This window comes from Vipera berus, assembly GCF_964194415.1.
Source record: "Vipera berus genome assembly, chromosome: 2".
NCBI lineage: Eukaryota > Metazoa > Chordata > Lepidosauria > Squamata > Viperidae > Vipera > Vipera berus.
In genome coordinates, this window is record NC_138203.1 from 11,017,289 (window position 1) to 11,042,775 (window position 25,487).

Consider the following 25,487-nt stretch of genomic DNA (forward strand, 5'->3'; position numbering starts at 1 on the left):
GAATCTGGAAGCTTTGCAAGGATAAACCTGAACTGATTTGGAAAGTAGTTTCAGAGGAATTGGCGGGGGCACTAAAGCAGCCCCAGCAACTCACAGTCAGTGCTGGGACTGGTCAGTCTCCCTGTCTTCCCGCTCCTTCTGGGAGGGGGCCTGCCATCTCCCCAGCCAGATCCTCCCAAGGCCTGGCACTCTCCCACCCCACCCTCAGGACTGGGGAGTCCTTAGAAGGCTCTGGAGCAGGGGTCCTCCACCTTGGCAACTTTGAGACTTGTGGACCTCAACTCCCAGAATTCCCCAGCCAGGAATTCTGGGACTTGAAGTCCACAAGTCTCAAAGTTGCCAAGGTTGGGGACCCCTGCTCTGGAGGGCAGCAAAGGACATCCAGAAGGAGAGGAGAGAGACGCCAGGAACGCTGGGGCTGTTCATGTGCCGCCAACCTTGGCAGAGGATTATGGTCAGCCAGTTGTCCAGACTGGATTGGGCGCTTCCATCCACCTCTTGAGTCCTTCCCAAGGAGCCAGGAGAAGCCGGTGTGGGTGCTGATGGCGTGTCAGGCCTTGTCACAGGACGCCAGGCGTTCCCGGTGAAGCTGCTCTTTGCAATTGACTGAGGCTGGTTTTGTTAGTTGTTACGCTTGGTGGCCCAGCCAGCCAGGTGTTTCGCATAAGCACCCAGCAGTAAGCAGGAACTGGATGACAAACTCTGCTAGAGGAAAAGTATCTTGTGTTATGACGGACACACTGGCTTAGTAGATCAGGGGAACGACACAAGCGTCGTGCGCCTTGACTTCAGCAAAGCTTTTGGCAAAGTCTCCTCCTCATATAAGGGGAAGATCTGGGCTCCGTGAGTGGGACCGCTGCCCTCACCGTGGTCCAAATGGCCCCACTGAAATCCTGCTCATCAGCGTGGGCTAAAGGGGAGGGCCAGGGGGCTGCCTGATTGCGTTGAGGGACCCCGAAATCTTTGCAGCTGAGACTGGGCTGGGGCGATGGCAGCCAGCAGGTGAGCTGGGAGGGCAGTTCTTACTTTAGGGCAATGAGATATGTGGGGGGGGGCCTCACTCAGTGGCCCCCAAAGAAGGGGAAGAAGGTCACTTTCTGGATGTTTTTCTGGAGGAAACGTGTATCTCGCATGGGGGAGAGCGGGGTTGGCAATGGGGCCCCTGAAAGGATCTGGGAGTCCTTGTGGATCCCACGTTAAAAGAGCCAGCAGTGTGATCTTGATGCTGTGTTCTCTTGGGGTGCATCAATAGGAGCCTAATTCCAGCTCAGTGGAGGCAATTGTCCCTTTTGGCATGCAGTCTGTGAATACTGGCTCAGTGCCAGGGAAAGCCAGCCTCCTCCTCCTCCTCTTCCTCCTCCTCCTCCTCCTCCTCCCCCGGCATCGGCATCGGACAGCATTGTGGAGCCTGGCTTGGGTCCTCCAGCAGCTGGGCTGAGCCAGAACCAGGCTGAGGAGGACGCTGGTCTGCCAGGCACTTGATCTGGAAAGGTGGTTAGTGCTGAGGAGAAGCAAACTCTCAGGACGGAGGGATTGGCTGTAATTTCCACCCCAATCCAGAGAGATCTCCCTCCGGAGGGAGGGAGGGAGGGAGAGATTAATGCCCAGTTCCTAATGGGGCGGAGGAGGGATGGGGCAATGGGTCTTCTGCCCCGGCTGGGCTACGGGAGAAACAAACCCTTGGCTTTTGAAGCAGACACTTTGGTTTTCCCCAAGCACAGTCCTGTCCTGAGACTGAATTGAATTGAATTGAAGACTTTATTTGGCCAAGTGCGATTAGACACACAAAGAATTTGTCTCCGGTGCAGAAGCTGTCAGGGTACATGCATGCAGAGCAACATAACAACAACAAAAATAATACCAATTAAAAGGGGGAGTAAAGAAGATAATGTTAAGAGGGATAAATAATAATAATAATATAATACCGCAGCCACGCCACATGGGTTAATAGATGCAGACATTACTGAGAGTTGAATAAAGAGTTGGCCTTTGTGGGAGTTCTGCCCCCTCCTCTTTTGGGGGGGGCTTTTTGGATTTTGTTTGGGGAAGCCGCCGCTTGCAAGAGTTGCCCCTTTTGCCTCTTTCCGGCCTGCGTCAGAAGGATTAACTTCCTGTAATCTCCGTGATTGAATTGGGGATGGTGCCGCTGCCCTGGCCCTCTGCTGAGACCGGCAGTTGGGCAGGATCCAGTCAGCCTGGCTCAGGGACAGCCTTTGATCGCGTCCTTCCACCAGAGGAGCACATCTGTCTGTCAGCAGGCTGATGGCACCCAGTCTGCTTCGGAAGCAAGCGGGCGTTTTTCTGCAGGATCCAATCTGGGTTGGTCACTGGGGACCAGAGGTTTAGTCTTCCGAGCTTTCGGACTCATCCTGTAGCCCTTCCTTGGGGGAGCTTTTCTCTCTCCTGTGTCAGAGATTCTGGTGAGAGAGTCGTTCTCCACGGATGGGCTCAGCACGAGTCCGAAAGCCTGTTTCTCTGGTCCCGGTGACCGACCCGGATTGGATCCTGCAACATTATCCTGGGACACGTGGATTTGCCTTCATCTCTAAGCAGACAGGTACCAAGAAGAGCCCCTGTTTTCTCAGATTCCCTCACCTCATCCCTGCCTTTTCATTTGTGCCACCTAGCAAAATGATGGATGAGGTTTGGAACAGTTTTCCCAGTTAATTCCGAATCTTCTGCTACCTGGATTCCCTGGAGGTTCAAATGCTTACTTTCTGGCACACCTTTCAACCTTTTAATTCAGAAGTGAACTTAGACATTCAGTTCCTTACTTATATTCCACCCTACTTCGCAAAATCCGGCCATCCTAATTCAGCCCCGCTTCCCTTTTCTCTCTAGAAGATTTTAGTTTAAGGTTGGGAGGGGGGACGAGTAGGATTGCACCTTCAAGGCCATTTCTCTTAACTAAAGAAGATAAGGCCTCCGCGGGGCTTCTAACGGAAGGGAAACTGATTCTTTAAATTAATTGTAGAATGTGATTAATGACAAAATTAGAAAGGTGGAGAATTGTGTTTTAATGTATCGTGCAAGGGGCGGAGATTTCAGATTCCAGCTTCCTTCGAGCAAGCATTTGCCGGTGTATTAGGCTAATAAAGGACTTTTAAGGTAGACAATGCCTCAGAGTCATTTTCGGAAACTTGACACCTCCAGCATCTCTGCTTTCTTCCCTTTCTGCTTCATTTTCAAATTCCGGCTCATTGATCTTCCGAGTCCCAAACTTACCTATCCCCAGTCATGAGCCGGAAGGGCCTGGAGATGTTGCCTCCTGCCACTCATCCGCCAACTCAGAGGCGCACGCGCTAGTTGGACCCCGTTCAGATGTTGACTCCCTCTTGATGGCGCTCCGTGTTCTTCCTTCAGGCATCTCAGGGTCAACCTTTGCATCGTGAGAGCCGCTTTCTTCTGATCCTAGGTCTACACGGTGACCTAGGGACAAAATTTATAAATGGCCCGGTTATGTCATGTGAGCAGTCCACTGTTTCTTCCAGAAAAAATGTATTTGTTTATTGGATTTATTAAATGCCCCCAAGCTCAAAAAGGGACGCGGTGGCTCAGTGGGTTAGGACGCTGAGCTTGTCGATCAGAAGGTCGGCAGTTTGGCGGGTCGAATCCCGAGTGCCACGTAGCAGAGGGAGCGCCTGTTACTCGTCCCAGCTTCTGCCAACCTAGCAGTTCGAAAGCACGTAAAAATGCAAGTAGAAAAATAGGGACCACTCCGGTGGGAAGGTAACAGCGTTCCGTGCGCCTTTGGCGTCTAGTCATGCCGGCCACATGACCACTGAGACGTCCTCGGACAAGCGCTGGCTCTTCAGCTTTGAAACGGAGATGAGCACCGGCCCCTAGAGTCGGAAACGACTAGCACACATGTGCGGGGGAACCTTTACCTTTACCTTTAAGCTCAAAAAGACTCTGTGCAGCTTACATATGACCAGCATAAAGACAAATGAAACCACTTGAGTGCCCAACTAACGCAGCCATCCCCACCCTTTAGCCTAGACATGCCTGGGCTGCCCCAGGCACCCTAACTCCAGCAAATTGTTGCTGAAATCTAAAGTGTCACAGCTGAGTGCCTTTGAAATTGCTTCTTGTCCTGCCCTCAGGTGCTTTGGAGAATAGGTTGACCCCCCTCTTCTTTGTGGTAGCCCCTGAGATATGGAAGATGGCTGTTGTGTCACCCCGGTCCTTCTTTTCTCTAGGCTAGCCAAACCCAAATCCTGCAACCGATCTTCATATGTTTTAGCCTCCAGTCCCTCAAATCATCTTTGTTGCTCTTCTCTAGAGTCTCCACATCTTATTTATGTCCTGGCGTAAGCGTGGTCTTACCAAGGCCTTATAAAGTGGTACTAACACTTCACATGATCTTGACGGAGTCTAGAACTGTGACACAGTCTAGAACCGTGCTGGCTTTTTTGCAGCTGCAGCACGCGGCTGGCTCATATTGAAGTGATTGTCTCCACTAGGACTCCAAGGTCCCTCTCACAGTTACTGCTGTTGAGCAAGGTATGCCACAGGTGTGCAAGAGCAAGAAACTGGCTCTGCCTTCCTACGGTTAAAGTGCTGGATGGCTGGAGCAAGGGCCAACGTGGTCCCTGTCCTGAAAGAGGAGAAAGGAAGATCCAGGGAGCTGCAGACCAATCCGTCGGACCCTGAAATTTGAGAAAATGCTGTTCCTTTGGGGATGACACAAGCAGCAGGCTTTTGTGGGTTGGGACTCAGAGCGATGCGTGAATTGGATAGACCCGGCCCTGGGGAATGGGTAAAGGAGTGAGTAAAGAGGGGGGGCAGGGTTCAGAAGGAATCATTCCATCCTGAGAACGAAACAACCCCCCCCCCCAAAATGGCAGACCTGGATTTTGTTTGGCCTGAGACAGAGGGACAGAGAGAAGCTCTGAGAGGCTTCCAAGGTTGATGGCGGTCCTCGTAGGTAGACCGGGCGAAGGAACGGAAGCCGCACAATTGGCTCTTCAGGATCGTCAGGTAGAATACCTGGTCCTGCATCTTTTTGTTTGAGCTGGCCCAGTCTGGCAGCCAGGCTGGAGCTGCTGAGAACCTGGCTCGGAGGCCACCAGGGACATCCCAGGCCTGTGGGCTGGACCCGGGCTTTGAACCCTCCTCCATCCCAAACAGAGACAGTGGCCGAACACCTCCAGATGGCTGCCCTGGTTCCTCCCCCCCCCATGAAAATGCCCCCAGGAGCCGAGCTTGCTTTGAAGGACTTAACTGTCCCCTCCAAACAAGGGTAAGTTGGCATGTTCCTCTTGACTGCCTCTTCGGTCCTGAGACGTGGGCACCCAGCATGGCACCCGAGCTTCTGAGGAGGGGAGCTTTTTTGGGCCACCCTGGCTGCTGGACTCGATTGGCAGGGGTCTGGGGTCCTGCAGGGCACTGCTGAGGCTTCTGGGCTTGGCCCTTTGCTACACGCAGCTTCCCTGGAATTGGTGAAAGGATGAAAAGCATCCCCGGGGGAGGTTTGGGCCGGGAATCGTCAACTGCCAGTCCAGATATCTTGCCGACATGGCCAGTGCTGAGGGAGGAGGTTGTGGGGCGCCCTTTGGCCCTGTTCTCTAGGCCGAATTCTACTAATGGTTGCCCTCTCACCCGCCACCGCAGGAGCTTCCTCTGGCTTAGGGCAGGGGGCTTGCAAGGCTGTGTGATGGGGCTTCTCCACCCTGCTCCAGGCAGAAGGAAATGGGCAGAACCTTCCAAGCAGGCTCTGCAAATCAAGGCTAGATTTAGGATGCCGTGGTTGACCATCTGCTCCTTCCTTCCTTCCTTCCTTCCTTCCTTCCTTCCTTCCTTCCTGCTAGTTGCATCCACTGTCTTTCCTCAAGCAGAGCTGGAAAGGAGCTGGAGGCAGCACACGGGCCAGACTGGATGCCCAGCGGCCCCTCCTGCTCACTGTCTCTGCTCTCTCCCCCTCCCCCCCCCCCCCCGCTTTCTGGAGAATGGGGCAAAAGAGCAGCTGTGGGGTGGAGAATGTGACGGGTCAGGAGGTCTGGTGGTGGCACTGAAGGGCCCAGATGGTTCAGGCTGCAGCACGCTCTGCCCTGGTGCCTTTTCCTCCCAGCACAAAATGTTGGCATGAGCCATCTCGTGTTGTCAGGCCGTCCGTTTCTGCTTCCCCCAGCTGGTACCCTCCGAACATGCCAGACCGCACAGTTGCCGTGAGCGTTCCCTGGCAGGTCCTTGTCCCGAAACCTTCCTTGGTGCTTTGCAGCTCACCGGCTCTGTCCGGAGAGTCTTGCCTCCGGCAGCCTTGTGACACCCTGGCGCACAGTGCCAGGCACACCCGCTGCCCTTCCTCCCCCCTCAGGGCGGCTGCTGCTCTTCTCCCCTCCTTCCTGGTGGCTCTGCCCAGCTCACCTCGGAGGCCACCGCCTGCCTTCTTCCCTCCCTCCCTCCGTGGCCCTCCCCCGGGGGAATGATCCTGCCAGCCTACCTGAAATGACACCAGGTGCAGCAGCGCCCTTGCCCACCACCTGATGCCCTCCTGAAGCCTGCCAATTCCTCCCCGTTTGTCTGTGTGTGTCTCTGTGTGTGTCACTCTGTGAGTGTGTGTGTGTGTGTGTGTGTGTGCAGCAGGAGGCTGGGGATTAGATTGCTCTCGGTTAAGCTGATCAGAAAGCCTCGTCACTGGCTGGAGGGTGCTGGGGACACGCACATCTGGAGCTGTGCGAGTCTGGCTCTCTTCCAGCCCTCCCCCCCCTCCCGGTCTCTCCTGCTGGCCTAAATGTGAAGAAAGTGCCCAGGGCCAGCAAGGGGGTGGGGGGCTGCCTCTCCCAGACCCCAAAGCAATCCCACCCCAGTGCCAAGGGACGATCCCTGTTGTTTCCTTCCAGAGAAACTTGGCTCTGTCATCAAGGAAATGAGAAGGTTCCTCACAGGAAACTGGCTGGCCTGGAAGTGGGCGAGCCCTGGAGCCCTGGTCCGTGGGCCCTCTGCCTCCTGCCCTTTCCCACTGCCTTCTAGAGAGGCCATTGGGGTGGGGGCAGATTGCTTCCCCCCACCCCACTCCTCTCACTGGACCAGAATTCCCCTTTGGGGGCTTCTGGGGCAAGGGGGGGGGAAACCAGAATATCCCCTCTGGCTTGTCTGATGATAATTTTTATTTATTTTATTTTAATTCCATTTATATCCCGCCCTTCTCCGAAGACTCAGGGCAGCTTACAAGCTTAGCAGTAGCCTTCATTCTATGTATATGCCTGCTTATTAGGGCTTTCATACACCCCCCAAGCGGCATTATTACAAAGTCAGCTTAATTGCCCCCAACAATCTGGGTCCTCATTTTACCTACCTCGGAAGGATGGAAGGCTGAGTCAACCTTGAGCCTGGTGGGATGCGAACCTGCACTAATTGCAGGCAGCTGGTGTTACTTAAGGAGGCATTAGCCCACTGCGCCACCAAGGCTCTTCCTAATGGTAGAAATGGCTGTTCTTCACCAAGAGGGGAGATGCACCTCTCCATGCCACAAACCCCAGTGCGATGGCAGTCGTGCTGTGTGTGTGTGTGTGTGTGTGTGTGTGTGTGTGTGTGTGTGTCTGTGTCTGTGTCTGTGTCTCTGTGTCTCTGTGTGTGTGAGTGAAAGAGAGAGACAGACAGAGAGGGAAGGGGGGAGAGAGAGAGATTTGCATTAAGGAAGCTTTTCCACAGGGGAAAAACAATACAAATTTTAAGTTTAAAGGCAAGAGAAAATTAATAGAAAAAGTGAAAAAGAAAAAGAGATGGAAAAGAAGGAATAATGAAAGACGTGGCTTCCCGTCTGCTGAGCAGCCCTTATGAATCTATTTATATTTTTGCCTCCCCTCAACCGCTCTCTAAGGTTACCCTAAAGGTCCCTTCTTTCCAAATCTGCCACAGCCCCACTTTTTCTGGAGGGAGTCGGGGAAGAGGTGAAAGGGAACCTTGTCAGCCGGACGCTTTTGCGCCGGAGATGAGGCTGGAGGACAGCTTGGGGGTGGGGTGGGGGTGGTGTTCTTCCTCCTTTTTCTCTCCTTCCAATGTCGGACACCCGGAGAGGAAATGTGTTCTGGGACGGATCGATGAACTTGCGCTCTCTTTTTCTTTCCACAGTGAAGAAAGCAAAGCTCCAGGGACCCCCAGGTAGGTGCACGTTGGCTTTGGGGCGGCCGCTCACGTGGGCTTTACCTTCTGTCTCCCGCTCTCGAGGAGGCCTCTTCTGGCATGGCCTCCCTGCACCCCCCAGACAGGTGGGGAGAAGATGCCAAGGTAGAGCCTGGCGCTCTTCCTGCCTCTCCTCGAGGGCCCTCTTGGAACAGCCTCCCTCTGGAAGTGGGACCGGCCTCTGTGGGGCTGCCCACGGGAAGCTGGTTGGGATGGCCCTTCCAGAAGGCATTTGTGATCTGCTCCGTATCGTTTACTGTTGTGGGTCAACTGCTCCCTGTGGTTTCTCGTGCTGCGCTGCTACGCTTGTGCGTCTGAAGATCTGGCAGCAAACAGGTTTAGCAAATAAAGTGCAGAACTTAACCTCGGCCTCTGGAAAGTTTCCAAAGACTGAATTCTCAGGCATTCTTAAAGCTACTTTAAGCGGCCCTCAGGCCTTCCCTCGGTGGAAGTTCCTAGCAGCGTCTGCCTTCGGCCACTCTGCTGGCTTCTCGGCAAGGAGCGGGGTGGGAGGTATTGGTGCCAACCTCTCGGGCAAAGAGAAGGCTCAGGAGAACTCCAGCCCATGAAAGAGAGGGCTGGCCTTGCTTGTGTTTTCAAAACCTAGCTGGGCATTGAGGAGAACGTTCCCACCTTAGAGACATAGCCAGCTGGGCGGCATGTGTGACATCAGCCGCGGACCTAGAGCCAGAGGTGGAGTAGCGCTCACAAGACTCTGATGGCCTCCAGGATTGCGGCTCTGCAGATCCCGTTGAGGAAGTTGGCCTTCAGAGAGGAGAGGGGGCTGCTGCTGATATACCAGCCTCCCTCAGCATGGGAGCCCCCAGCCTGAGCTAGCCAAGTGGTTGGTGGGCCTTTTTGTGCTTATGGCATCCGTGCGCTTCAGCCTTCCTTTCTTGGGTGCGGATTTGAAGGCGGCCGTTAGGACAGCCATTAGATCTGGTTGTAATCCCAGACAGTCACGTGATCTGGAATTGTGGGGTGCTGACCTCTCCTCTAGCGGGGCTGTTCTTTAAGCTCTGCTCCCTGACACAAGGAGACGGGATCTGTTTGGTCACTCTGCGCCAGGTCGCTCTGTTGGCAGAATAGGACAACTCTCTGCGGGATTCAGTTTCATTATTTAACATAAATAAAACTCATTTTAATGTTTGCCATTCACATTTCATTCTGTCCCTTCTTTTGCCTTCTTTCTTTAAAGATTCTCTTCCATATGAGTGTAACTCGTTCTCCTGCAGAGAGTTGTCCTAGAGCCAGGGTTAAGCAACCTTGGCTCTTTTATGGCTCGTGGACTTCAACTCCCAGAATTCCTGAGCCAGCCATGTTGAGGGGAAAGGGAGAGATTTCCAAGCTGAGCCGTGCTAGCTCAGGAATTCTGGGAGTTGAAGTCCACAGGTCGTAAATTTGCCAAGGTTGGACAGCCCTGGTTTAGATGACCAGCTTCCTGCAGATCACCTACCAAAACGGAAGTTTTGGAGACTTAAATTTATATACTTTGAATTTATTAAATTAATAATAAATTTATTAAACTTATATAATTCTGTTGGATCCGGCAATTGCGTCTTCTCAGGACTTTCTCAGCCTTCCCTAATCCACACAAACCCTTTCTGATAATTGGAAGTCAAAGTGGAAAAGCTTGTGGTAATTTTAACCAAAGTTCTTCTTCTGAAGGGCCATTTGTCAAATTTTTGTGGTGGTGGTTGTGGTGTCAGTTTTCTGTTTTGTGTTGGCAAAGAGTTAACCGATATTGGCCTCATGAAAAAAATATATCTCCCTCTGTCCAGATAAATTCAACACCTACGTAACCCTGAAGGTCCAAAATGTCAAGAGCACCACAGTTGCTGTTCGCGGGACCCAGCCGTGTTGGGAGCAGGACTTTCTCTTGTAAGTGAAGCACCGGGAGACCAGTTTCTCCCGCCTCACACACACACACACACACACACACACACACACACACACACACCGCCTTTCATGCACCCAGGCCTTTCCTGGCAGTGGATCTGTTCAGGTAGATTCCTGCCCATCCTGTGCCGAGAAACCAGGATCTGAACACCTTTGGAAGCAGAATCGGACATTCCCCCTAGTGTCTCTCACAACAGGCTAGGCCAGGGGTAGGCAACCTTGGCTCTTTTATGACTTGTGGACTTCAACTCCCAGAATTCCTGAGCCAGCAGGAATTCTGGGAATTGAGTCATAAAAGAGCCAAGTTTGCCTACCCCTGGGCTAGGCAAATCTTGTGTCTGGATCTGAATTTGTTCCATTTTATATAATTAACTGAGTTGCAACTCATTTCTAGTAGAGCAAACGGGTGGGTTCTAAAACAAATGGCCTTAAATCGATGTGATTGTTTTTGGCTAAGCAGGGGTAGGCAACCTTGGCTCTTTTATGACTCGTGGACTTCAACTCCCAGAATTCCTGAGCCAGCCATGAGGGGAAAGGGAGAAGTTTCCAAGCTGAGCCATGGTGGCTCAGGAATTCTGGGAGTTGAAGTCCACGAGTCATAAAAGAGCCAAGGTTGCCTATCCCTGGGCTAGAGAGTCAAAACCAAGAGCTTTTTTGCCTTTCTAGAAATTCCATCTGACGCTTTTCCCTGGAGAATGGTTGTCATCAGCCCTGCCTAGGAAGCCTTGGATTTCTGGGTCTAGAGCGGCCTCTAGTGGCCAAGGAGCATCAGCGCGGGGCCGGGTCTTCCCTTTCCTTGGGCCCAGCCAGGGTTTCCCAAAGAGGCATGTCCTGAGTTGACCTTTGCCTGCAGGGAGGGCCCTGTGGTCCAGAGGGGCATTTTGGGGGAGACTCCCAGGTGAGGAGTTCATTCCCCCCCCCCCAGGTTGCTGACATCTCTCTCTTCTCTCCCCCTTCCCGCTCCCTCCGGCCTTTGCAGCGAGATCAGCCGCCTAGACCTGGGCCTGACTGTGGAAGTGTGGAACAAGGGGCTGATCTGGGACACCATGGTGGGCACGGCCTGGATTGCCCTGGAAACCGTCCGGCAGTCTGATGAGGTCAGTGGCTCTCCCAGCCCAATTCTTTTGAGCCAGTCTCCTCTCTTCAGGGTACAGGGTTTATTGTTCTCTTCTACAAGTAGCCCCGCAACTTTTCGCAGTCCCTCACAGCCCCACAACTTCTCGATGGGGCTTGTGTGCTGCTCTCACCCACCCTCCTTGGCCCTCTCCACACCTCCCTTGTAGCCTTGCATACCCCTCGCATACCCTCGCATCTCCCTTGCACCCCCACACCCCTTCCCTGACCCTTGCCAGGCCTCCCTTACACCCTTGGGCTTCTCATTCTCCCTTGCACAGTCTCCCTGGTGCCCCCACGCATCCTCCCCGTGCCCCCCCGCACAAAATTCTACCCCTTGCCATGCCTCCCTGGCACCCTCCCATGCCCCCTCGCAGCCTCCCCCTAAGCTTTACTGTACTTCTTTTGCAGCCCAAGACATTCCCTATTTAAGCCTCCCCACGCCTCCTTCCCGTATCGACCCCCCCCAGCCTCACTGCACCTCCTTCAGCACACCCCTCCCACTTTGCAGCACTGTCCCCCCCACTCCCCCACCCCAAGCAGGAGCCACCTACCTGCTTGCTGCCCTGAGACTTGCAACTTCCTGCCAGCTTCTTCCCCACTGACTTGGTTGTGGGGAGCCGGCAGGAAATTGCCTCGCCTAATGTCCACGGGAACAACGGAAATTCCTGCCCCAATTGCTGCCGTAAATTGAGGACTCCACTTTGCATACAAATTCATTTTGATGGTAAAAAATAAGGCGGTTATTCGCCAGCTGCTAAGACAAAGATAAAGCTAAATATACTGTAGTATTTTGGGGGGGGAGGGAATAGCACTACTATAGCCACAGCCTTTAGACTTATATACCGCTTCACATTGCTGTACAGCTCTCTCTAAGCACTTTACATACTCAGCCTATTCCTCTCCACACACACCCACACACACACCCAGCAATCTGGGTCCTCATTTTACTGACCTTGGAAAGGTGGAAGGCTGAGTCAACCTTGAGCCCCGTCAGGATCAAACTCCTGGCTGTGGGCAGCATTTTTCCCTCCAATCCAGCACCCTCACCACTGTGCCACAGTTTTTTTTTAAAAAAACCCTCTGACCTGAAAATTGATCTGTATAATAGAAGTGCCGACTGCACTTGGGTTCTGGCTCAAGGTTGACTCAGCCTTCCATCCTTCCGAGGTAGGTAAAATGAGGACCCAGATTGTTGGGGGCAATTAAGCTGACTTTGTAATAATGCCGCTTGGGGTGTGTGTGAAAGCCCTAACAAGCAGGCATATACATAGAATGAAGGCTACTGCTAAGCTTGTAAGCCGCCCTGAGTCTTTGGAGAAGGGCGGGATATAAATGGAATTAAAAAATAAAAAAAACAAAAAAAAACCTTGTCTCTTTTGTGACTCGTGGACTTCAACTCCCAGAATTCCTGAGCCAGCCATGCTGAGGGGAAAGGGAGAGGTTTCCAAGCTGATCCATGTTGGCTCAGGAATTCTGGGAGTTGAAGTCCACGAGTCATAAAAGAGCCAAGGGTTGCCTACCCCTGGGCCTCTAAGCCATAGCAGGAGAAGCCCGGAGGGTTTAGCCAAACTTGGATTTTGTATAGATTTATCAAAACCTGAACTGAGGTTTTTGGGCCCTGCAGCTTCAAGAACATTTGATAGTTTCCTTCCCTGGAGTTTTAGTCCTGGAACCACGACGGTTTGAACGGCCCTGGAAAAAAGCGATTTACAACTGGTCCTCACACTTAAACGACCATCGCAGCATTCCCACAATCACGTGATCAAAATCTGGGCACATGGCTACCAGCGTGTAGGTCGCAGCGTCCCTGGGTCTCTCACGTGATGGCCATTTGCGACCTTCCCAGGCCGGCTTCCGACAAGCAGAGTCAATGGGGGAAGCCGGATTCACTTAACGACTGTAGCGATTTGCTTAACAGCCATGGCAAAAAAAAAAGTGGTAAAATCTGGTGCAACTCCCTTAAACCATTGTCTTGCTCAGCAACAGAAATTCCGGTCCTGGGTGTGGTTGTAAGTCAGAGACCACCTGTATTTCAAAGTGCTTCCCCTCTGAGGTGCAGACCATCCCTCAGCCATGCTGTCGGATGGTCCGGCCTCTGAGGACAGAGAAATTCTCCCTGAGATCAAAGGCGAGCCCGTCTCTTCCCAGGCAGCTGTCCGTCTGCTTGTCTTTCTCCTTTGCCTCCGAGACTCTTCTCACTCGAGAGCCCATCATTGACCTGCAGGGAGTCCTCGGCTTGCGACCACAACTGAGCCCCCAATTTCTGTTGCTAGGCAGAACGGTTGTTAAGTGAGTTTTGTCCCATTGCGCGGCCTTCCTTGCCACAGCCGTTAAGTGAACCACTGCACTTGTTTCGTCAGTAACGTGGCTGTGAAGCGAAGCTGGCTTCCCCCTTGGCTTGGCTTGTCAGAAGGTTGCCAAAGGGGGTGACACACACACCCCGGGAGGCTGCAACCATCATAAATGTGAGTCAGTTGCCAAGCATCCGAATTTGGCCATGGGGATGCTGCAACGGTCATAAGGGAGAAAATGGTCATGAATCATTTTTCCCCAGTGCCGTTGTAACTTCGAGCGGTCACTAAATGAACTGATGTAAGGCGAGGATTACCCATATTTGACTGAAACGGCTCCCCCTCCCTTCCCGTCTCCAGATTCGATTAAATCTGGTCTCTCCCGACTGCTCCAGGTTTGAGTCTTCTAAGATACGTGCAGTCCCGACTCCTCTTGCAAGCTCTTTACTTGTGGATTCCCCTCCTGAGTGAAGGGGGGCACCCAGGGAGGGGGGGCAGGGGAGGGAGGTGCTGGGAAGGGCACCCCTTTCTCACCCCTTTTTCACATGTCTTGGTCAGGGGTCCCAAAGGTGCTTTCTTGTTCCCCCACCACCACCCCTTTGGAAACATTTCGCTTCTCATCCAAGAAGCTTCTTCAGTTCTAACTGACTGGTGGAGGATGGAAGGAGTCAGTTCAGTTCTCCCATTCATTTCTTGGATGAAAAGTGAAACCTTTTCCAAGAAGAAGAAAAAAAAACCAAGAAAATCCAGTTGCTTTTTGGGGGGAAGAAAAAAAAAACCATCTTTGGGACAACCATGACCTAGATCAGGGGTAGGCAACCTTGGCTCTTTTATGACTGGTGGACTTCAACTCCCAGAATTCCTGAGCCAGCCATGCTGAGGGGAAAGGGAGAGGTTTCCAAGCTGAGCCATGCCGGCTCAGGAATTCTGGGAGTTGAAGTCCAGGCGTCATAAAAGAGCCTAGGTGGCCTACCCCTGGCCTGGATCATAGACGTTGGTCGGGTGGTTTTTCCCACGGATTAAACATAGTGAATTCTAGTGGCTCTCCAAGGATAGAGAAGATTTCCATGGCCTGGGGAAGATGTCTCGTTCCAGCCTTGGAGTGGTAGAGGACATCCGGACAGCAGCTGGCAGGGTACCGAACGGCCGGCCAATCCGAGGGGCTTCCCTGGTTTTGTCTGTTCTCTCACGAGACTGGCTTCCTCCGGGCCTTTGGTGCCTGCTGGCTTCTGGCCTTCCGAGTCTGCCGAAGGAGGACCTCTCATGCCAGCCTTTTCCTCACTCCAGGAAGGTCCCGGGGAGTGGTCCACCCTGGAGGCAGAGGTTCTGATGAACGGCCAGGAGGTCTGCGGCACCAAAAACCCAACGCAGCATCAGATTTTGCTGGACACAAGATTCGAGTTGCCTTTTGGTGAGTGTGGCTGAGTTTTTCTTCCTGGGGTCCTCCTCCACTGTCATGTCGTGGGCCATTTAGTGGCAGCTTCCTTTCTAGGACTAAATTCCAGGGAAAGAGCCGTCCAGGGCAGAGGTCAGCAGGAGCTTCACAATCCCTACAGATCCTCCTCCTGCTGCTGCTTTCAGCAACTCATCCAAGAACAGGCGAGAGCTAGAAAAAAAATCCTCAAGGGAGGTTTCGCTTTCCCAAAGGTTGAAGAAAGGAGACCACTCGGCTCTTCTTGGTCTGGTCTTAAGTGAGAGGGGTTGGTTGAAAAAAAAATAGAAAGCAGCGGGAACGTTGGGAAGACAGAACTAAGTTACGTTGAGGTGTAAATATCTACGGGCGGAAGTCAGCAGGCTGACTTAGATGAGCCAGCCATGCCCAATCCTACCACCAATCAATCAATCAGAATAGAGCTGGAAGGGATCTTGGAGGTCTTCTAGTCCAACCCCCGGCTCAAGCAGGGGATCCTCTACCATTTCAGACCGGTGTGGCTGTCCAGTCTCTTCTTGAAAATCTCCAGTGATGGATGACCCATAATTTCCAGAGGCAAGCTGTTCCACTGGTTAATTGTCTCACTGTTAGGAAGTTTCTCCTTAGTTCCAGGTTGCTTCTCTCTCCTTGATTGGCTTCCATCCGTTGTTTCGTGTCTTGCCTTCTGGTGCTTTGGAAAATAGGTTGTCCCCCTCCTCTCTGTGACAGCCCCTCAGATATTGGAACACTGCTATCCTGTCACCCTGGTCCTTCTCTTCACTGGACTAGCCATGCCCAGTTCCTTTGGGTAGCAAAAGTCAGAAGGTGCGCCCGACAGCAGCGCTTGCAAACAGGACCCGTGTTTTGGTGGATCACAGGCTGAGTCGTAGCCACGAGTTTGATGCAGCTGTAAAAAAAAAAAAAGCATAACTCACCTTATCTTACACTGACAGTTATGTAATAGCGAGATCAAGAGTGGCCATCACTCCTTCACCCTGCATTGAGGAGGCCACGAGTGGATCTTTGCCCCCAGTTTGGGCACTGCCTTTGGGGCAGGACGTTGGCCAATTGGGGCCTGTCCAGAGAAAAGCAGCCCAGAGCGGACAGAGGGAGGTCCACGGAAGGGAAAGCTTGAGAGGAGCAAAATGGATTGATTGACTGATGAATTTACTTACTTTTGTCCATAAGGGTCAGGGCTATCTGTTGGAGTGGATGTAGGTGGCTTACAATATATGAAACTAAAAAATCAGCCACGAAAAACATCATACAAACCACAGTAACCATTAAACATTGTTAATAAATCATTAAATTTTTTTTAAAAAGTATTCTGTACCGGTTGGGTACGTTGAGCCCAGAGAAGACTTGATAATTGCTGTGGAGCATCCCAAAGGGCTGTTTTGTCCAGGGTGGGCAGGGTTCAGGGTTCAAATTACAAGAAGGCTGATTTTGGCGGGGCGGTCATGCCAATTTCCCCACAGTAAGAGCTGTTCAGCGGTGGAATGGACTCTCCCTCGTTAAACATGTTCAAATAAAGGCCGGGTGGCCACTTGCTAGGAGGCTGCAGCAACAGATTCCTTCACCAAGGCGGGGGTCAGACTGGATGATCTCCAGGATCATTTCCAACCTACGGTTCTGTGCTCTGCCAAACTTTTACTAGGAAACTTACTGTATAGGCAAGTTGTTAGCAGGAAAGAAGAGGCCTCTGAATCTGGGGTTTGTCTGCCCCGGAGTGCTCCGCTTTGCCTGGCCGTTTCTATTTCTGTCCTTTACCCCAGTAAAAATTGTGGAGTTGCTGGTTTTGGAGCTCCGCCTTCACTGCAGCGATTCCAATGTCCGTTCCTGTTAGGAACACGTCAGGAAAATAATTGCAGCTGCTATTGTTGCCGACGGCCGCCTCTGTCTGGAGGCAGCCCCTCGCCAGCTCTGATCCTGCCCGGAGCCTGTGCTTGGGGGGCTTTCGTTCCTTCGGCTCCTCGGCCTAAATGGGAGGCAGAAGAGGGAGCCTTCGTTAAAGCCAGGCTGCTGTGTGTGTCTGTGTGTGTGTGTGTGTGTGTGTGTGTGTGTGTGTGTGTGTGTGTGTGTGAGAGAGAGAGAGAGAGAGAGAGAGAGGAGAGAGAGGAGAGAGAGAGGAGAGAGAGAGATGCCCAGGGCTTGCGGAGAAGGGAAGCGGCTGCTAACGGGGAGATTGGCAAGGGGTTGCTCAACATTTGGGGTGCCAAGAAGTCTACCCTTTGGGCCACAGAATTCCATGTCTGTGCCTCTGTGTGTGTGTGTGTGTGTGTGTGAGAGAGAGAGAGAGAGAGAGAGAGAGAGAGAGAGAGAGAGAGAGAGAGTCTATGCTGCTTATCTATTTACATCTGTTAGTTTCTCAAAATACGGTTCCCAAGGCAACACGGAAAACTTTTACTTAAAATGTAAAATGCAACGACGCAGCCCGCTTTCCCACCACGGGCCAGAGGGAACCCCGAGAAAAAGGTCCTTTTTCTGACCAGAGACAGCCATTTAATCGGAAGAGCAGAAGGAAAGCAACTCCATAAGCCCCCAAATATAGCCCTCAAAGAAGAAAATAATATTTATTTTTTTTAAAAAAACAAACACATGATTTAAAGCCATAAAAGATCCTGGCTGTGGTGAACGCGTCCTTAAAGAGGCCGGGGCGAATTCCACAGGAGGGGTCTGTGGTGCCAGAAAAGCCTCAGTGGAGACGAAAGGGAGGCTTCTCTGCCGTGGAAGCCCCTCAAGACCAACCCCCCCCTCCACCCCATGACCAGGCTCCCACCGTCCGACTGAGGGGACAGGCACCAGGCCTCAGGGAAGAGGCCCTGAGGTTCTTCACCCGTTTGCTCCAGCGGGGCATCCCTTGCCAAGACCCAGATGCCAAGGCAGATCAGATGGGGTGGGAGGGAGCCAGGGGAATCTCCGGCAAGGGCTGGGCATCTGCCCGGTGGAGCTGCCCTCCGCTCAAGGTCGGTGCCTCTTTGCTCGTCTGCAGACATCCCCGAGGAAGAAGCCAAATACTGGACCAAGAAGCTGAAGCAGATGAACTCGCTGGAAGAGGAAGAGGAAGAGGTGGGTCTCTCGCCAAGCTTCCTGGAAGTCCTCTTTACGTTGGGGGCTCTTTCTAGCTGCAGCACGGCCAGATCCTTAACTGCCGCTAGCCAGACTCCTAGGAAAGGACTTGCCACCGGGGCTGTGGTGCGCTGCCTCCTGGAGTTTCCCTGGTGGCACAGTGGTTAAAAGTGCAACGTTGCAAGGCAAACTCCGCCGACCGCCAGCAGTTCGATCCTGGCGGTGGTTAAGGTTGACTCAGCCTTCCGTCCTTCCCGGGTCAGTAAAATGAGGGCCCAGATTGTTGCGGGTGACAGGCTGAGTCTGTAAACCGCTCGGGGAATGCCGTAAAACACTGCGGGGGCACTGCCTAGCGATGCAGCTGTTCTCCTGGAGACCTCAGGAACGTGCTGACATGATAGTAACCCAAGTTAATTAAACCCAGGAAGTTGGGAGGGAGTTGTCGGCCTCGTGTGCTTTCCCCCTGGGCAGAGTGGACCCCCTGGGCCAGCTCCATCCAGGGTTGGACAGTCTGGGCATGGAGCAGAATGCAAAGGCTTTGCCGACAGGCAGCCCACCCCCACCCCCGGCCCTGGTGGTGGGACTGGAATGCAGGCCTTCGCAAGGTCAGGTCTGAACCGTCTGCGCGTTGTTCCAAGGAGGCTCCCCTTATTTCAAAATTTTTGCAAGAACGCAGGTCACGTTCAGGAGCCCATAATTACACCGAAACAATCGCGTGAGTAATTCAAAGACCGTTTCGGTATAATCGCTGAGCATAATACACGGAACTCAGTTAAGTCTCAAGACAGATTGCAGTCAAGAGAGTTAATTTGCCTTTTGTGGTTTGTTGATCTTTGTATGACAGTGCAAACTCACTCTGTGGTGAGCGGGGTTTTTCTCTCCCCCCCCCCTCCGTTGTGCTGTTTTGTAATTTTGGCCTTTTTTGAGAAAGAATACGGAAGAAATCCCGATCCTAAGAGACCGAACCTTGCAGCGCAGCTCCTGGGTGATTGGCCAGGGGGTGGGGGTGAGGGCAGGGGGGGCCCTTATTTTGTGGGGGGATGTCGCCAAGCTGGCGGAGTTCGTGGGCACCCGTGGCAGAGGCTGCCTCAGTGGACGGCCCCGTGGCAGGGGTGGCTGCCTTATGGGGTGCTCCTGCAGGGCTGAGACGGGCAGGGCCGGGCACGCCCAGGTGTGAAGTTTACCTATACAGGTAGCCCTCGACTTACAGCCATTCATGTAGTGACCGTTCGAAGTCACCACAGCACCAAAAAGAGGGACTTTAGACCGCTTTTCACACCCGTTGCGGCATCCGCACAGTCAGGCGATCACAATTCGGACACCTGGCGACCGACTCAGATTTATGAGAGTCGCAGGGTGCCTTGAGGTCATGTGATCCCCTTTTGCGACGGTGGAGGGGCCAGATTCATTTAACAGCCACATCGCTAACCGAACAACTGCAGCGGTTCACCTAACCACGGTGGCAAGAAAGGTCATAAAAAAGGGACAAAATTCAGTTAACAATTGCCTTGCTTAGCAACAGAAATTTTGGGCCCAGTTGTGGTCCTAAGTCAAGGACTACCTGTACTTTAGGCCAAACAATGCACAATAGTTTTGGGGGTTTTTTTGAAGATGTTAGAGGACTATTTGGGTGCCCGGAGAGAGAGAGAGGCAGAAGGTCTCCCATAATATTATTTATCAACCACAGGTGGCTGCCGTATTAAGAGCAGCACAGGACAGTGTTACAAGGGAAAGAACAAGGCCCCCCTGGAGGGGAATAAAACATTCCCCCACCCCGAAGGTCTGGTGCTGTAGGGGGCTCGGCCCAGCCGGTGGGGACAGACCCTTTAAGGAAGGACAGGGGAGGCTGTTCCTGGGGGAGGCGTTGCTCCCCGAGTTTCAGCAGGTAACCTGGCCTCGGCTTCAGCCGGTCCCTGGAGGCTGACCCTGGCCTAAATGGGGGGCTAGGGCTGCATAGGAAGATAGGAAGCAGCTTTTAAGATTCGATATCGCTCCCTCTCCCTCTCCCTCTTCCTTCCTTCCTTCCTTCCTTCCTTCTTCCTCCCTCCTTTTTCTTCCTTCCTTCCTTCCTTCCTTCCTTCCTTCCTTCCTTCCTTCCTTCCTTCCTCCTTTCTTCCTTCCTTCCTTCCTCCTTCCCTTCTTCCTTCCTTCCTTCCTTCCTCCCTCCCTCCTTTCTTCCTTCCTTTCTTCTTCCTTCCTTCCTCCCTCCCTCCCTCCCTCCCTCCCTCCCTTCTTTCTTTCTTTCTTTCTTTCTTTCTTTCTTTCTTTCTTTCTTTCTTTCTTTCTTTCTTTCTTTCTTTCTTTCTTTCTTTTTTCCTTCCCCCCTCCCTCCCTCCCTCCCTTCTTTCTTTCTTTCGTTTTATGCTGCCCATCTCCTCTATAAAGAGGCTCTGGGCAGTTTACGAGGATGCCACATAAACGTGGCTTCACTCTTTGGGGCTGCTGAGGAGCAGGCTCCATGGTGCAAAGGGAGAGCATTGCTCAGCCAGCTGGAGGGAGACTTCCTTGCCGGCTCCAGAGGCCCCGGCCAAGTGGGGTGCTTCACCCCAGAGGCGGCGGGAGGGGGCACTGGCAGGTGCCATCGTCACTCCTGTAGCTCTGGCGGCCCCCGAAGGTGGCTGTGTGGCGGGTGGTTGAGGTGCCACAGCCGGACCCAGAAGAGCTTCCTCTGCCCTTACATTCTCCCTCCCTCCCTCCCTCTCTCTTTCTCAGCCGTCTCCCACAGAAGATGACCAGAAGCAGCTGATGCCCCCTGCGCCCTCCCAGTGTTGTAAGTCAGGATCCCGTTTTTCCTATTATCTATGACATTTTAATTTAATTCGCCTCCCAGCGACTCGGGGTGGGGGTGGGGGGCTAACAAGGAAAACGCAAAAAGCCGGAAACAATGCAGTGAGAAGCAAAAGGAAAGAATAAACGATGACGAGAAGGAACAAAAAAAGAAATAAGGCCACCTCATCTGTAGGGTGCTCGTGTCACCCTCCTCTGTGGCCTGGACAGAGACGGGCCTTCGAAGCACCAGCAATGGGGGGTAGGGGTGGGGGCGTCTTTTGAACGATAGGGAACCCCATTCCAGAGAGGGCACCCTTCCGGGGTCCCAATAGATGACCTTGTTTAATTGAGGGGACCTGGAGCCGGCCTCTCCTGCTGGATCTAACAGGATGTGTCGATGCAAATGGGGGGGGAGACCTCCCTCGAATATCTGGGCCCCAGGAAGGCCTCTGCAGGTAGCGGGCAGCACCTGGGAACGAGTGGCACAGTGCAGCTTGCAAAGCAAAAGGGTTGCCTGGGCGAATTACCAGGGCATGCCCGGATTCGTGGCAAGAGGTGATTCATGCTGCTGACTTTGCAGCATCTGGGAACCCTGGAAAAAGTCTTTTAAGCTGGGTCCTTTTGGGGGGGGGGATCATGCTCAGAAATTGCCTGATGCAGAGAAGGGGGCGGGTCTTCGGTTGGGTGGAGCTGCAGTTTGCCGTGTTGACCTGCAGGAGACGAAACAGGGCGCCCTCTGGTGGGGAAGCCGGGATCAAGATGCAACCCTAGCGGTTTGGCCTTCTCTTACTTAGCCTTAGGGAGATTTGGGGAGAGCAGTGGCTCCCATTTCCTCTCTCCTCCTGAAGAAAATTAGCCTGGAAGTAGCACCCTGAAATTCACTGTAGCAAGCGGGGGGGGGGTATTTGCAGGTGGAAATGGGGTGCTTCGCCTCTCAGAGGCCTCCCACGTCCCTTTTTGTCCTTCTTTGAGAGCAAACACCTCAAATTTGCAACATGGAAAACTGGCCATCTTGGGGCTGGGATGGCCACGATCCACCGCCCGTGGGTTGGCCATCCCCATCCTAAAGCTTGCAAGGGGCTGGAGAGAGCCGTGGTGCTTGTATGTCGCAGGAAGAGCCTGTGGGGGGGGGGCAAGGGGCTCCTGCTTAGCTCCTGCTGCTGGTGTGGGCAGGCCAGCCAGAAAACAGGCAGGCCTTGGTTGTAAAGAAAATGGGCAGAGCCAGAATTGGCCCAGCCAAAGGAGGTGACCGACGGACGGACGCTGGCCTCTTCTGTTGGACGAGCTGGAGCCTGGGCAATTTAGACGGCTCCTTCTGGCAGGTTGCTAATCCACTAAGCCAATTAGGGGCTCTTTCAAAGAGGTTCACCCTAGGGACTTTTAATTACTGTCAGAGGGGATAGGCAGTCCAATTATCCAGCAGCTTAATCACTTTCCCTTCAATAGGCCCGAAGCGTTTCTCAGGATCTCCTTAAAATCTCATCTCTGGTCTTGAAAGGAAAGGGAGTTGGAATGCGCGGAGGGGCCGAAGGCCTTCCCGGTTGAGGGGTCGATCCTGGGGGAAGAGGAGGAGCCGTACTCAGAAAGAGCTTCTTCCCTCCAATTTCCTTGAGTCCTTCTTGGACAGGGCTGAGTAGTGGTGGCCCCTTTAGCGCCAGCCCCAATGGCCAGCCTCAGTTCTCCTCTTGCAAAGAAATTCAGCCAAGTGCCGGGTCCAGGCACCAGTCGGACGTCTGGTTGTCCGGAAGACCCAGAAAGAAGCAGGCTGGAAACTGGATTGGTCCTGATCACCCAGAACCACGGACAGGTTCTCCCGAGTGCTGCTGCAGATGGTGCTGGGCAAGCCCGAGGAGGCCCAGCAGGACCCCTACTACTTCTGCAGATTTCCTCCATCTGCGAAGGGCAAAGGCCGGAAGGGCTCCCTAGGTCAGGGGTAGGCAACCTCGGCTCTTTTATGACTGGTGGACTTCAACTCCCAGAATTCCTGAGCCAGCCACGCTGAAGGGGAAAGGGAGAGGTTTCCAAGCCGAGCCATGCTGGCTCAGGAATTCTGGGAGTTGAAGTCCACCAGTCATAAAAGAGCCAAGGTGGCCTAGCCCTGCCCTAGATGGAGATGCTGAATGAAGAAACAGGTCAGGAGGGCTGCAGGTCCTGAGAAAGAAAGGACCTGCAGGGGGGGGGGCTGTTGATGCATGCAGTTTTCTGAAGTGCAAGGAACAAAAAGACAGGTTTTTTTAAAAAAAGTCAGAGCCAGTTTCTTTCTGTTGCACACCTGTAGCGTATCTGGCTCAATAGCAGCAACTGTGAGAGGGACCTTGGAGTCCTAGTGGACAATCACTTCAGTATGAGCCAGCAGTGTGCGGCAGCTGCAAAAGAAAAAAAAAGCCAACACAGTCCTAGGCTGCATTAATAGAGGGACAAAATCGGGGTCATGTGAAGTGTTAATACCACTTTATAATGCCTTGGTAAGGCCACACTTAGACCGCATCTAGTTTTGGTCACCACGATATAAAAAAGATGTTGAAACTCTGGAAAGAGTGCAGAGAAGAGCAACAAAGAAGATCAGGGGACTGGAGTCTAAAATATACGAAGGAACGGTTGCAGGATTTGGGTATGTCTAGGGAAAAGAAGTACTAGGAGAGACATGATAGCAGTCTTCCAATATTTGAGGGTCTCCAACAAAGAAGAGGGGGGTTCAAACTATTCTCTAGAGCACCTGAAGGCAGGACAAGAAGCAATGGATGGAAACTAATCAGGGAGAGAAATTGCCTAAAACTGAGAGATTTTCTGACAGTGAGAAAAATAAATGAGTGGAACAGCTTCCCTCCAGAAGCTGGAGGTTTTCAAGAAGAGATTGGACAACCATTTGTCTGAAATGGTATGGGCTCTGCTGCTTGGGCAGGGGGTTGGACTAGAAGACCTCCAAGATCCCTTCCAATTTTGTTCTTCTGTTACCATGGGTGCAAGTGGCAAATTCTGCCCCCGAAGCCAAAGTCAGGGTCCTGCCCCTTTTCTGTTGATGGTTGCCTCATTCCTTCAGCCGCTTTGTTAGCTGTGAAGTCGTGTTCGACCCATCGCAACCCCATGGACAACGTTCCTCCAGGCCTTCCTGTCCTCTACCATCTTCTGGACTCCATTTAGGCTCACGCCTACTGCTTCAGTGACTCCATCCAGCCACCTCATTCTCTGTCGTCCCCTTCTTCTCTTGCCCTCAATCTTTCCCAACATTAGACTCTTCTCCAGTGAGTCCTTCCTTCTCATTATGTGGCCAAAGTATTTGAGTTTCAACTTCAGGATCTGGCCTTCTAAAGAGCAGTCAGGGTTGATCTCCTCTAGGACTGACCGGTTTGATCGCCTTGCAGTCCAAGGGACTCGCAGGAGTCTTCTCCAGCACCATAGTTCAAAGGCCTCAATTCTTTGGCGCTCAGCCTTTCTTATGGTCCAACTTTCACTGCCATACATTGCAACTGGGGAGACCATAGCCTTGACTATACGCACTTTTGTTGACAGGGTGACGTCTCTGCTTTTTAGTGTGCTGTCTAGATTTGCCATGGCTTTCCTCCCCAGGAGCAAGCGTCTTTTAATTTCTCGGCTGCAGTCCCCGTCTGCAGTGATCTTGGAGACCAGGAAAATAAAATCTGTCACTCCCTCCATTTCTTCCCCTTCAGCCGCCACTGAGGCGAAAGCTCTACTTGGCTCCTATTGGGGGAGGACAGGAAGTGCCTGGCAGGTTTGGATTAATGGGCTGCTATGTTCGCATCGAAGATGACATTGGGCACCCCAGGAGCCTGGCCGGGGAAATGCCTTCAGTAAGATCAAACCTGCTGCACAGAAAGAGAAGTAGCTGTGTTGGTCTTTTTAATTTGGGGTTTCCAGCTTGATAAGGAAGATTGTTCCTGGCATGCCACCAGAGAGAGGAAGGCCTCTGGGGCAATCTTTGGAGTATGACACTGATGTTGCTCTGTTTGGAGAAGACATGCAGCTCCTGCCTCACATGGAGGACCCTTTTCTTGCTGACGGGCCCAGACGCTGATCACCCAACATGGCCCTTCCTGAAAGAGAAGAACCAGGGTTAAAAGGGCAGTTGGGGCGCCGCTGCTAGGTAAATTATGGGGGATGGAGCAAAGTCTGTTTGGGTTTACTAGGAATCCTCCCTCCCTTCCCCTCTGCCTCTCTCCATTTTCGGTGAACGCACACAAAAGGACCCCATGAGCTCGGTGGCCTCTTTCTTAGCTGCAGAATGCTTGCCCCTTTTCCTGGCTGTCATAGCTAACGAATGAGCTTCCATTTAATCTGTGAAGTTATTTTTATCTGGGAGTTCCAGTCTCTAACCCAACTTCCATCAACACATGGGGTGAAGGTTGGATTGTTCAAGTTCGGGGGAGATCCTTCAAAAAATTAATGATGCAGAGCTTCCCTCTCTTTACCCCATCCCAGGTTCCTCAAGTCCTGGTCCAGCACCCTGGGATGGCCTGGTCAGTCTTCAAAGCGCCCCACTTTCTGGTGGGTCCTCAGGAAGACCTTAAAGTTGATGGCCTGGCTTAGCCCATCAAACCTCCATCTTGAGTTTCTGGCTACCTTCCTACTGGATAAAAATGAATTACAGTTGATCCTTCCAATGCGGTCTGTGGTTGAGGGCACCTCCAGCTCGGCTTGGTATCCTCTGATGAACGTTGAATCTAAAGACGGGGATTATGCAGTTCAGACAAAACAAGTCACAACTGCTTTCAGTGAGGCCGCTTTGATTCCGTCGCCTCTATTTTTAAAAGAAGCTTAACCATTGTTAAGCTGACAATCCATCTTCTCTC

The 25,487-nt window shown here is 52.7% G+C and overlaps 1 protein-coding gene across 1 annotated transcript in view; it reads left to right on the plus strand.

Moving 5' to 3' along the window:
- UNC13B (unc-13 homolog B) overlaps positions 1 to 25,487 on the plus strand; it is a 163,124-nt gene that overhangs the window by 21,920 nt on the left and 115,717 nt on the right. The window contains 6 exon segments of the mRNA XM_081321727.1: positions 8,074 to 8,103; positions 9,906 to 10,005; positions 11,003 to 11,120; positions 14,718 to 14,841; positions 17,834 to 17,910; positions 20,623 to 20,680. Coding sequence (XP_081177853.1) covers positions 8,074 to 8,103; positions 9,906 to 10,005; positions 11,003 to 11,120; positions 14,718 to 14,841; positions 17,834 to 17,910; positions 20,623 to 20,680 — 507 coding nt within the window.